Source organism: Choloepus didactylus, chromosome 14 (genome assembly GCF_015220235.1).
Source record: "Choloepus didactylus isolate mChoDid1 chromosome 14, mChoDid1.pri, whole genome shotgun sequence".
Classification (NCBI taxonomy): Eukaryota; Metazoa; Chordata; class Mammalia; order Pilosa; family Megalonychidae; genus Choloepus; species Choloepus didactylus.
Genome location: NC_051320.1, coordinates 25,056,035 through 25,070,303, shown reverse-complemented (window position 1 = coordinate 25,070,303; position 14,269 = coordinate 25,056,035). Strand labels below are relative to the sequence as shown.

General features: G+C 38.7%; 1 protein-coding gene across 7 annotated transcripts in view; it reads right to left on the bottom strand.

Moving 5' to 3' along the window:
• Positions 1-14,269, bottom strand: part of C14H8orf34 (chromosome 14 C8orf34 homolog) — a 480,113-nt gene that overhangs the window by 135,633 nt on the left and 330,211 nt on the right. For 5 of the 7 annotated variants that reach the window (XM_037803247.1, XM_037803243.1, XM_037803245.1 and 2 more), the window contains one exon: positions 10,945-11,080. In XM_037803247.1, the coding sequence (XP_037659175.1) occupies positions 10,945-11,080 (136 nt within the window). The remainder of the gene's footprint in view (positions 1-10,944; positions 11,081-14,269) is intronic. The other 2 variants (XM_037803244.1, XM_037803246.1) reach the window with 1 other exon arrangement.

Below are 14,269 nucleotides of genomic sequence, written 5' to 3'. Positions count from 1 at the left end.
GACCCAACTTAGGCCTTAACCCAGAAAAGGATGCCCAGCCATTAGCACCCTATTTGTAACTTTTGGCTAAACCCCAGATGGGCTTCCCATGGCCCTCAAGACTGGTCTCCCCACCCTGGTCCAAGACCCCCATGGAAGGTTAAGGACATCCTTGGGTAAAGGAGGAATGGAAGAACAACAACAACAACAACAACAAAAAATAAATAAAAACAACAAAAGGCTTGAATTGTTCCTGGCTTTGCCAATAGGCAGCTCCTCACTATATGTGCTGCCCTATGTTTCTATTATGATGCCGGCACAGCAGTCCATAAGCACCATTTAGCAGCCTTTTGAGAAGTTAGGGCTCTTCACCACCCGCAAACGGACAGCAAGAGCAAGATGCTATTCCCATTCCCTAACTGCAAAATGCTACATCTCTGGGTAGCCTTGGGTTTTTCCCTAAAGGCTACTCTACAATCACAGATTCTCCCTAAGGTCCTGAAGCCTAGGAAGGAAAAAGGAGGATACCCTGACTGAAGGCCACGGCAAAGTCCTGAGGAACTAAATAGAGATACAGAAAAAGGCAATTCGGGTCTACTGGTATGAACCTGAAAACCAGTGGGTTGGTACAGACTGTAAACAGTCTCCTGCTGTCAGTTGAGTATGCTGCTGCCTACCAGGATCATCTTTCCCTGCTTCTCAAACTGTCCATCTCCTTCAAGTGTCTCCTATATCTCAGTCTTGGAAAGAATATATATTATGTGCAGACTTATATATACACAGAAAGAAGAATGACGAAATCAGCTTCTCCATAATAACATCATCTCACAATTTAGTTAAAAATCAACCAAAACTATCTTTAATATTTTACTCCCTTAAACAACCCGCATGACCTTTTTATAGTCCTTCAACTTAATACTTCTTTTAGTTTTTCAGAATATATATGGTGACTCCCCTGATTTTCAAATGTATATTATTCCTTGAAATAGCCTTTTATTTCCCCCAGAGTAGACTCTGTATTAGAAACTGAGCTAGTCATCTAACTCCACTACAACAATCCCTTGGGCAGAAATTATTACCCCCAGGTTATAAATGGAAACTTGAGGTTCAGAGAGGTTAAGTGATTTCCCAGAGTTGTACAGTGGCCAAGCTGAGATTCCACTCCAGATTTCTCTTGTTCTGAAGCCCCAGTTCTTTGAAATATAATAGGAAAATCACTGTTAGTTTGGCTTTTTTGCACATGCAAAGCCCTTCCTCCCAGGTGACTCACAAACAATTCCTGAAAGGAGTAGGGATGAAGGGATCTTGCCATTGACTTAGGGATAAAAGAAAATCCATAAAACTGAACTGAGGTCAGGTGGTCCTCCAGCTTCTGATGGTATGTTTCTTTTGATTCTTCCTGTACACAGATTTTGAATTAACAAAAAAATCTATATATGACTATTTCCGAGCATGTGGACTTTTGTTCACAGCAATATCCCCGTAAAACAGTAATCAATCCCATTTGGCACGAACCTTCCATCTCACTGTTGTTTTTCCAAAACACTTACCATCCAGCATACTATAAATATTTGTTTATTGCTTGCCCCCAACACTCAACAAAAGCAGACACTCGTTTTTGTTCACTACAGTATTCCCAGTGCCTAGAACACTGCCTGGGACCTATATAGAATTCATTAATATTTGTTAAATGAATGGACACTCTATGTCCCCAGTAGATAATATAAAGAGATAGCTATATTTCTTCTGCCATACTGACTCATGATAAACCATGGAAATACAAATAGAAAGCATTACAGGCATAATAAACAGCAAGTACAAATACTCTGAGGCAGGAAACTGCTTGATAAGTTCAACAGAGAAAAAAAAAAAGGAGAAGCAGAGTAAGCATGTAAGAGATATGGTTGAGAAGATAAGCAAAAATAATATTATCAAGGGCTGTGCTGCTATAGTAAGGACTCTGGATCTTATTTCATGCTTATTGCAAGCTAGCTGAGTATTTTAAGCAGGTGAGTTACATAATCGAGTTTACATTTTTAGAATACTACTCTGGCTCCCATGTGGAGAGTGGCTTATAGGAGTCAAAAAGGGAACCAGTTAGATTATTGTAAAAATAGACCAAGAAAGTAATTATGATGGCTTGGCCTACTGTGGTGACAAAGAAGGACAGAGTAGATAGAATCCTGATGTAATCTGGATATAGATTCAATAAAACTTGCTTAAATATACGTCAATATATTATAAAGGGAGAAGAAAAAGGAGGATTCAAGATGATTCCTAAGGTTTTGTCATAATCAATTGGCTGGATGGTGGTGCCAGTTACTTAGATGGGAGGTATTCTGGGGGAAATCAAGAATTTTATTTAGGACATACCAAACATGAAATGCATACCAGGTAGTCAAGTGGCAAAGTCAGAGAGCAGCTGGATATATGAGTCTGGGCTTGGGGAGAGATCGGGACGTGAATTATACATTTGGAAAATCAAGTTGTGGCTGCTATTTAAAATAGTGGGACTAAATGAAATCACCTGGAGAGGAAGTATAGCTACAGAAGAGGGCCCAGGATTAAAGCCTGAGCCACTCTAATCCTTTGTCACTCTAATTTTAGAAAGCCAGCAAGGGAGATCAAATAGGTGTAGCTCAAGAAATACTGTAAAAAACAACTGCGTATGCTACTCCAGAAGCCAAGAGAACACTGTTTCAAGAAGGATGGGCTGGATAAAGGGTCAATGCTGTTGAAAGTCACTTGGTTACACGGAGGTTTTTGTGACTCTGTAAAATAGTGGATAGGAGGGCAAGTTTGAGTACCTGAAACTTGTACAGCCTCGAGCCAGCAAATATCATATATATGCAAACATATATTAGCAAATGTATTTTCTTGTTGTTGTTGTTCTTAGGTATTATTACACACTGAATTGTGTCTTTAAAAAAGCTATGTTAAAGTCCTAATCCCCAGCACCTCACATCATGACTTTATTTGAAAATAAGGCCATTACAGATGGAATTAGGTAAATGAAAATGAGGGCATACTAGAGTAATGTGGGCTCTTACTCCAATATGACTGTGTCCTTATAAGAAGGGGAGAAGAGACACCAACAGACACAGAGAGAAGACAGCCATGTGATGACGGACGGGGGCAGAGATTGAGTTATGCCACAACTCAATGATTGCCAACCACTGCCAGAATTCAGGAGAGACTCATAGAACAGATCCTTCCATACAGATTCAGGGGCCCTGAATGACACTTTGGCCCTGCTGATACTTTGATTTTGGGCTTCTGGCCTCCAGAACTGTGAGACAATCTATTTCTGTTGTTTTAAATCATGCAGTTTTTGGCACTTGGTGATGGCTGCCCTAGGAAACTAAGTCAGGTATTTCCTCTTCTTTTTAGCCTTAAGCCTGTTGGAGTTGAGTTTCTGCTACTTGTAACTGAAAGAGTGTGACTGTGTCTATTGTCATTCTTGTTCTACGAAGATGGTTTGGCAGCAGTGTGTCAGATGGGTGGTGGCTGGGAGAAGCCTGAGGCAGGAAGACAGAGAGGTAATAAAGATTTGAATTAGAAGAGTTGTAGTGGAAATGAAAAATGGAACAATCTCATCTTGTGTCCTCTTTATCATCTATCCTACTTTCATCTGACCCTGTGCTCATTAATTGTTCTCTCACATTTGGAAAAGGAATCAATGAAATTTAAAAATATAGAGTATACTACAACTCAGTACATTAACTACAATATTGATGGGGCGCTATCAAAAATTCTGAATTAACACATCATTTACAGAGACTGTCACAACCTGTATAAACCTGTAAATTTGAGGTTGATGTGAGTGTGTTGCAGCTGTATCATTCTGGTTTACACTTAATGTCTGTCACCAGCAAGAATTATGTCCCTAGTGGTCAGGGTCATTAATTTGATTCCTAGAGTATACATGACTCAAGTGGAACCCTTTAATACTGCAGCCCTAGGAAAGCAATTTTATAAAAAAGTAGAAGTTTAGATAAGTGATAGCAGTGCTTTTTTGTCCTTATCCACTTTCCTTCATGTCAGCTTTGCTCACCTTTCCTTCCAATGAAAACTTGTCGCATTTAAACTTTATAAATAAAGTTGGAAAAAGTACCAAAAAATTGACAGTAGAACAGACTATACTACATACTTGTGCTGGCTTTCACAAGTCAACTAGAAAATCATAAAATAGACAGTTTGAAATTAGTTCATATTTATAAGATTTGGCATCTTATCTTCAGCATGTCATCACCAATGGTGACACACTTCTGCTTTATCAAGTCATCATATAACTAGACTCATTATTTTTTTATTTAATTTTTATTTACAAACACACTATACCCACCAAGAAAAACTGCATGCTCCCAATCTCCAGGTAGCCTCTAATCTACTTTCTCTTTAAATTTGCTATTTGTAGATGTCTCACATAAGTGACATTATATAATATTTGTCATTATGTGCCTTGCTCATTTCACTGAGCATAATGTTTGCAAACTTCATCCCTGTTGTAGCATATCCCAGAAATTCATTCCTTCTGATGGACGAATAATATTCAATTGTGTGTATGTACCACATTTTGTTTTTTCATTCATCTGTTGATAGGTATTTGTTTTTTTTTCTACCTTTTGGCTATTGTGAATAATGTTGATATGAACATTATGTGCAAGTATCTATGTGAAACCCTGTTTTCACTTACTTTGGGTATATAACTAGGAGACCAGATATTTTAATGCCATGATTTTTGGAGAAATGATGAACAATTTTTGGTGGAATGACATGAGACAATTCAGTTGTAGATAAGCAGGCTGTTTGGAAGCAAATTTCTTCTAGCATTCTCATGCAGTGGTTTCTGAGCCAGTGTCACTGTATGTTCTCTATAATCCAGTTTCTTTTAAAATGGCTTTCAGCTCTTTTTTGTGCACTATTGATGTTAAGCATGATTAAATGCAAACACTTGCTCCATCAAAAACAAATAGCATCTTAACATTCTGACTGCCCTGGCAGGAGTGACAAAAAGAAGATTTAATTTTTAAGAATAGCAGTAAGTACACAGAGTTAATGGGTGGTCTTTCCAGAAAAGCGACTTATAAATTTCATTGAAATAGTAATTTGGTGCCTTGGTATCAGCATTTGTCTACCTGTTACTGGTATCTTAATGGTTATCTTAAAATGAAAAGCCAGGACATTTAATAGAGAAAGTTAATTTGAAACCCACAGTTTAGTAAACCATATTTAAAAAATGGTATCCAAGTATCCAAGTTCTGTGGATAATTACTGATAAGTCACATTACTGACTTACCAACATTTAAATTTTTAGTTGAAATAACTTAATGTGACTCCTAGGTGACAAGTGAAACTTGTTTTGCCCATAGCCCTCAAAGATCTGTAACTGTATTGGTGGAAAATCCTCCAAAAGTCAAGGCAGTCAATGGACCTATTAAAAAATTGACTCTAAAACAAACAAACAAACAAAATCACAAATTTTAAATATACTGCTATATCCTATGCAGACAAGGCTTTATGCACTTAAAATTGTTTCTTTATAATGTTTTCTGTCCCTATGGTCTGAGGGGAAAATAAGATGTTCTTGATTAGAATCTTTATACATGTTGGTGGTCAGTTATCTATTAGCCATTCACTGTTCCACTCGAAAAGTAATGTCATATTTTTTGTTAAATCACACAAATAGCAGCAATGCTCACAGCAGACAAATGCCATCAAGAGCTTTGGGAATAACACTACCCTAGGATAATTTACCAGCTTGAAAACACAAGTTATCTTTCTTCTATACTTTTCTAACCATGTGTGAAATATTTATGGAAAAAAAAATCTGTAGTCTTTTTATTTCTTGTAGCTATATTCTAATCAACAACCTTTTCAACATTCTTGATATTTCAGTCACTTTATTGCACATAAAACTATAGAGCAATTTGATGTGAGCTAAATTCCTCTTTTGCAGATGTCTTGAAATCTAATGGGACCATTGTTGGTCACGAATATCTCAGATCTCTTAATCATTTCCAGTAGAATGTATCAGCCTCATTCATGGAGTTCTAAAAGGGGAGGGCTCTGTAACCTGGGGCTGGATATCCTCAGTTTCACAAGGGCAATAATGCTCTGGACGTATCATATGCAAACTCACCTCCAGACCCTGTGACCCCCCAGGTAGCTTCATAATTGGTGGAGTATTTGAAAATGAGATTGAGGAAAATAAGACCAGATTCTACCTCTTACTCTAACTTGACCATTGATGCGTTCTATGCAGAAGCTTTGAACATCACTTGAGTCTCATTGACTCACTAATGAGGTTGCTGTTTGTATCTTCTGGCTACAGCATTATTTCTAGATCACTACACACCTGTTAAGCTCATTTATGACACTTCTCCCTAACGGAAAAACTAATTTCTTGACTTTGAAACTCAGAAACAACAAAACTGAAACCAAAATATTGCCACTTCACACAGTTCTATTGAACACCAAAATCCTGGAAGACGTCCCAGTTTTCTCCCTTGACCAGTCAGATGTCTAAGGCATGGAGAAAATTCCTGAATATCAGGAAAAGGAGAGTCTATTTTCTTCTAGGTATTTTAACATGGGTTTCCCAAAAAAGATGGAATAAGAACTCAAAGCATGTTAAATTGCTCAAGTATTCATATGGTAAATATCCCAGTGAGTGGGAGAAGAAGTAGAGGAAACACCACAGTTCCTCCAGAAGCCAGCTTTCTGAGCACTGTGCTAGCTGCCTTCACAAATGTCAACCCCTCCAGCCTACCCAGTGGCCCTTGGAGGTTACCTGTAGGATTACATGCCCCCCATTTCACAAATGAAGGAGCAGATTTGCATAAATTTTCCCAAGATGACACACTAGGTAATTTAGAGTGCTGATGTTAGGAACCTTTTGTGGACTTCATAGCAGGTGATCTTTCCATTCTACCATTGCTGTAAAGCCTTTAAGGGGTAGGTAAGTAAGTGAAATGATTTAACACTAATTATCTTAAACTTTCTTATCCGTTAACACCACACTGTCTCTACTCCCTGGAGATATGGAATTAAATCATGACCCCTGGCCAAAATCTAATTTCCGATTTACTTTATGATGCCTCCATTATCCTCTCACGGGTCCCTTCCAGGAAGGGTTCTGGTGCCCACAAAGAAAGCAATGGGAATGAATCAGTTCTCCAAATGAAGCAGTCATATTCTCCATGTTGGTCTGGTTTGTAACACTGGAATTCTGCAGACCAAGGAACTGCCTGGTCACTCCAGGACTGCAGCCTGCCTGCCTTAAGCGCTTGCCCATAAATGGAACCCCGAATCATTGAGATCCAGTCTGCTGCTTCTGCAGCACTAGTGGTCTAGCCAGGTTAACAGCCTATATTCCTCCAATCGTGACTCACTGCTTGTCCTTGATGTTCCAGCACCTCTGCATATCAGAGGTACAGACAAATGCCTACATGCCTCAGACAGGTAACATAAATGAGCAAAGGTGGTCAGACAAATTGAGGTGTAAAGGTCTAGAGGGGAAGCTACTACTCTAACCATTTGAGAACGTGGACCCAGCATTATCAGCTCTCCTCATTTCTCCTAAGAAGACAGAAAGGCAAATTTAATGTGAAATTGGCAACTAATCCAGTGGTATTTTTTAATACTATGTGGACAAATAAAACACTTGAACAATACTCCCAGTCCTCCAGTTTATGACTTCTGCCTTACATAATTGATCAACTTCGGTTTAAAAGGTATAGTTTTCACACTCTTAACTGCAACTAGGAGAGGTAAGGCAGCTATATGAATTGACGTTTGAGAGTTATGGAAATCTTTGATAACCATGTCAATGTATTACAAAAATGGTAGATTGAATTATATATCCCAACAAAAAACATGCTCTTAATCTTATCTGCTTTCCTGTGGGAATGAGCCCATTTGTAAATAGGGCCTTTTGAAGATGTATTATCAGTTCAGGTGTGGACTCATTTGTGAATAGGATCTTTGAAGATCCTGTTTAGGTGTGGCAGAACTGAATCAGGGTGGGCCTTAATCCCTGCTACTGGAGGCTTTATGAAGAGAAAGCCACAGAAAGAAGCTGGAAGTCAGCAGAAACTGAAAGAGCAGACGCAAGGAGCAAGAGATCACCATGTGATGGAAGGCAGAAATGCAAGCCAAGGATTGTGGCAAGCCAAAGCCAGAACACTATTGCATTTGGGGAGAAAGTACAGCCCTGCAGAAACCTTGATTTTGGACTTCTAGCCTCTAAAACCATAAGACAATAAATTTCCCTTGTTAAGCCAACCAATGTGTGGTATTTGTCACAGCATTTCTGGCAAACAAAGGCAAACAAGCTTTGGGAGACAATTCTCCATGGGTCTCTCATGTGTCTGCATGTCTTATGAGCAGAGGCACTGACTTTGTTCCAGATAATCAATTCAGGGATGTCTGTGTAGCATACAGCCCTGGAATATAGATATGGAGCTCTCTCTGGAGCAGAGGTCGGGCATGCTTACTGTTCACTCTAAAACATTTAGATTCCCTAAACTTGAGGTTCCTCTCCTGTCATACAGTTCACGGAACTAGTGAAAATGTGAATACTATGACTATTGATACTGCATGAGTAATAAAGTCTTTAGTCTTCTGACCCAGGAGTCTTCTGCCAGCATCCATAAAACTGTAGCAGGCTACCATGTTAGGTTACAAGTAAGGTAAAATCTCAAATTCCTCTTAGTTCTTGACAACTACTATTACAGATGATTCCTCCATTCTGAACTACGGCCACAGCAGTTGCTCTAAAACGAACAGTCTATAGTCGTGTTCCATAGTGTGTTTATCACATTTCCCTGAATCAATATATCTCTGTCTTGCTTTTGAAACGACAACACTGCTTTGTAGTCTCAAAACAATCATTAACTCTCATCATTTATAACACCTCAATCTCTTTCTGTCCCATTATTTCCATCTTATTTCAGGCCTCCATCTTCACTTTCAGACAACAGCATAGTGTTTAGCAATAAAACACACAGATGAAGTAAGCATACTGTCAAGCCATACTGCATGGGTTTGAATCTGTGTTTTGCCATCTACTGGCTGTGCTACCTTGGGCACACAGGAGTTATATTGTCCCGTTGTGCACAAATGGGCTGAAGCCTAAGAAACTGTCGACAGCCCTAAGCTAAGGGAACAACAGGGCTTATAAAGGATGGTTGATGGGAATTTCTTTCTCCAGGCACAGGAGGTAAGGGGATGCTGATAGGTTTAGGTGTGCAGACTTTCAGTGGCTACTTTTAGGAAAGGGGGTAGTTGGCAGATTTCCATTGGCTGGTTTGAGAGTGGGGCTGAGCGGTGGGGGGGAGTGCAGGAGTGCAGGGTTCCTAGGGTGTTGGGGGGCAGGGTTTTATTGCAAAATTCCTAAGGGTAGGGGTAGGGTGAGGGCCCAGGGCCTAAACCTAACAACAATAATAACAAAATCCAAGAGTGGTTTGCAAATTAAATGAGAATTTAATGTATTTAGAATAGCACCTGGTACATGGTGAAAAAGCAATGAATGTAACTATATTCAGTTGAGTATGTCTAAAATAAATTCGGTTAAGGGATCATCTTAAGTGCCGGTTGCCTGTGATTTATAATCTAACTCGTTTGCTATACAGCTGAATTGCTGATAAATTAGGGATACACACACACACTTTGGCCCTTTCCCAACTCAGAACCTTAATATTTTAGTAAAACATACTGTTTTCCTAGGCTTTCCATTATGAAAAAAATAAACACTTCATTTCCCAGTCTTTCATAAATGATAAAAGGGACCAAGGACCAAACCCTTGCCAATCAAATTTTAAATTTATAAATATACTAAAATGTTAAAAAAAAAAATAAAAACAAAAGTCAAACGACTCTTCCCAAGATGATCTTTGTATACTCAAGCTGCCTAAATATCGTCACATAAATATTAGAAGGTGTCTTCAGAACCCTAATCAAAAAATCAATTCATACAAACATTACTTTGTCTGATTCAATGCTTCCAATGGTGTTATCACAGTGAAATGGCATTTCTCTAATGGTCTCAAACAGCAACCCCAAGCATTCTAAGAGGTGTCCTTTCTATTTTCCTAAGCTTGCAACAATTAAAAAAAATTTCTGAGGCGGTAAAAGCAAAAGAGGAAAAGCTACATAAATCTTATTTCATTTTCCTATATTTCCCTGCTCCCTATTTCCAAGCAGCTAATCCCCCTCTCAAACAGTACAATAGAACAGCTAGACATAAAGAAAAGGAGATAAAACTGGGCCAGCCAGTATACTGTTCTTGCTAATCTGCACCATTTACATAAGGGTTAGAAGGCTTGTTTTACCATTTAAACAGGCTTAAAAGCCTCTTTGCAAATGAGATTCAGTCCCCACAAAAGAAGGAATTCTCGGCTATTTGGGGAGTTTCTGCTGGGCCAGGGCCGGGAGCTGACTTGGCCCTAACTAGAAGCTTCTTTGGTCACATACAGAATATGCAGAGATTGCTTTCAGCTGCCAAAACTGAAAAGCATCAAACTGATTAAATTCTTTCCAGGAGGTGAACAGGATGAAGGAGAGGTTAAGAGGCCAAAAATATCAGCTCTGAAACTTTACCTGGGCAAACTCTTCCTTTTCCAGGTGCTTTAAAAGTGGCTTTGTCCTTTTGGAGCCCCTTGAATCTTCTTTTGAAAGGGAACAGAAGGGCAGACAGCTAATGAAATTCAGAGACAGAGAAGCTTAAAGTAGTCTCAAGCTGTGAAGTAAAGACAATCCGAACTGTTTGATTCATTGTTGCTCTGAGTGGCACTGGGCACAAGGATAAGCTGCACAACTAACTCCCTTGCCAATGTTAGTGCAAAAGGTAACCGGAAGGAGAAAAGGTTTTCTTAGCACAGTGGAGGACATTCTTAGCGTAAAAAATCTCAGATTTAAAAATTCTATATACCATATATATACCATACATGCTGTTTATTTTACCTGGCACACCTTGAGCAGATGTTCAGTGTGACCTTGGCCTGAGGTTCAGCAGGGTGAGCAGCACGACCTTGGTTAAATTTACTCCCAGAAGGCACCAGGGTAGTTACTCCCTCCATTCTTAAGTCATCAAGATCCTCTGCAACAACATAAAAAATTACAAAGAAAAAGTTAACTCTATGAGCACTAAGGAGGAAAGTCCATATTTCCAAGTATCTTCTGATAATTGGTTAAGCAAAATACTATTTAACATTTCTGTTTTGCAAAAATCTCACTTCATGCACCAATTATTTTTCAAATCTTTCCTAGATAAGACAAATGATATGAGAAGATTTACAGGAGATAAAATGGTGATTTACAGGAGAAAAAATTGTGAGAAAATGAATGCAAGCGGACAATGGATAGATCATATATGACAAAAGAACTCTGAGCCACACCTTTGCTGTAACTAGTTTGGGAGATCAAATCACAAACTCTGCAGCAGTTAGCCCCAAATGGTCAGGTCTTGGTCCACGACTTCTAGCTTCCTTGTTTTGGCCTTACTTCTAACTCAGGACTAACCAAGAAAAGCCAAGTATGCTCCCCAAACCAATTACATCAGATGCTCTGCTTCTGGTCTGCCTCCAGCTTCCCCATCCAACAAACTCCAACAAGAACATATCTGAAACCTTATCTTTTTTTTTTTTTTCATTATAAATCATTCCTTTTTGCCTTTACCTGGGGAGGACAATAAACCTGAACAGTCATGTCCCAGGGGTTCACTGAAGCCCCTTCCTATTTTTTCCCAGTCCTCAATGAAGACAAAAAAATCTAAATTTCCCTTGTGATTCCATTCTGGTACAAAAGGTACATGATCTCCTACTTTGTTCAATGAATAAGGTAGTCTATTTTAAAAAGATTATATTTACTTACTCTCTCCCTTAGCCAAAATAGGACATATGGTTTCAAAAACAAATTATAATTTGTCAAAAAACAGTCCATTATTTAGGGCATAACCTATCAAAGGAAGGAAATCACTATCTCTTCAGAGAATAAAAACTCTCCAAACATCCTATATCCCTCACAAAATGACAATCGAGAGGATTTCTAGGTTTAACTGGATAGTTCAGGCAATGGGTGTCAAATTTTCCAGAGAATGTGACAATTTTTAGTCAAAATTAAACATGAACACGCCTTCTATAAACTGAAAGAGGCTCTTCAACAGCCTTTTCCCATAGGTAGCCCTAACTAAAAGCCCTTTTTTATACTTGTGATTGAGCAATCAAGACAAACTTTTAGGGTTTTAATTCAACTTCATGGAAACCATTAAAAACTCATGATTACTAGAGTATCAACCTGGACTCAGTTGCAAAGGCTTATATCCTTTGCCTTAGGGTAATAGCTGCCACTGCAAACTTTGCTGGGGGATGCTTGCGCTGAACTAGTCATGGGCTCCCCACTTGCTCTCATGGTTCCTCATGCAGTACAGACATTACTACTGACAGAGAACACATGACACTTTTCAGCCAGCTGACGAACCTCTTAAGAGATACTGTTGGTTGTTCTCTCTCTCACATTATGATTCACCATGATAACACCCCGAATCCTGCCATTCTTCTACACCTACCAGAAGAAGGGAGCCTCATGATTTTCCTACCTCAGTTGGGGAACTTTCTGTACCTCACTCAGTTTTATTAAAGACTCCTGTTGAGTAACCTGACCTAATATTGATTGCTGATGGATCATTCTTCAAAACTTGAAAGTGGATACTATCAAGGAGGATAGGTTATCACTAATTTAAACTTGCCTTTAGTACTAATGCATTTACTTGAACTTGTCAACTAGCCAAGATCAGAGAGTGAACATATATATATATACAGGTTTTGTTCTGCTTTGTTTTAAATGTCATACTTTGGGATGCTTTGAAAACAAAAGTTTTCTCAACTCTTCTGGAACCCATATGAAAAATGAACAAGATGTTTAAGACACTTTTAGATGTACTCCTACTTCATAGAGAGGTTGCAATTATAAAAATTGAGGTCCATGAAAAAAGAAATGGTATGCAAACTAAAGGAAATGCTCTAGCAGATTATGCCAAACAAGCAACCTTAAATAAAGTTATAATTCTAAATAAACTCTCAAAGGATAAACCCCTGGAGGGATTCAAAGAGACCATTACAAAATGTCAACATGTAGCCCCTGATTCTGAAAAGAAAAATGGGGAAAACATGGTTCTATCCTTCATTCAGCTCATCTCTGGCACTCCCAAGAGTCCACTTGGTGGCACCAGATGATTTCAAGTGGATATTAGCTAAATTTCTCCCTGAAACTACTCATCATGGTGCAGATAAACTGTTTACCATCTTAAATCAAACTTGCTGGGGAAATTTTTAAAGACAGCTGGGGTTATTGGGCCATGTGTTACCTGCCAACAGTATAATTTGGGAAAATCTGTATAAAGTTGGGACATGGCCAGGAAACAAAACTTCAATGGCTCTTCAGATGGATTTTATATCGTGCTCACCCTTCAAGGTATTTGGATATGTTCTAGTTATTGTATGGCTATTTTCAGCATGGGTTGAAGCATTCCCTTGGCAAAAAGCTATGGCCCTTACTGTCATTAGGAGGCTGTTTGATTTTATATTTCCAATCTTGGGAATACATATTTTTATCAAGTGACTAAAGCACATACTTCATAAGAAACATTATAGAAGAACACTGAAAGTTATTACCTCTTACTCAAAAACCACATTGCTATTACCACCCACAATCTTCTGGAATGATTTAAAAACTAATGTGACATCCTTCAAATAAAATTAACAGAATTTTCAGAAACCCTGGAGCTCCCTTGGTCAAAGGTACTACCACTCCCTCAGGGACACATTATTTATCCCTCTATGAATTGGTAACTGGAAACCTCTGTGATCAGAGATTTTACCAATGATACTAGACTCTGCCTTGCTACATGCAGACATGGCAAAATATTGCAAGGGACTCATGTACTATATAGGTCACCTTCTCAAACACCTTCCTAAACAGATTCTTCATGGTATTAAACCAGGATAGTTCATCTATTGGAAGATAGATCAGAAAAAACTTTCTCTTGAACCTGATTGGAAGGAAACTTATCATGTATTTGTATTAACAATTACAGAAGACTCCAAGCAGAAAATCCTTGGGTTCACATCTCACAGCTAAAAAGCAATCCAGAATTAACAAAATTGGAAGCCTACTCCAATAAAGGACTTCAAACTGAGGATTCTCAGACATCATCTAGAACAAGTTGATCTTTGGAGTAGATAGCTGACCCAAAGCCTTCAGAACAAGAACAAGAAGACGACCTCAGATA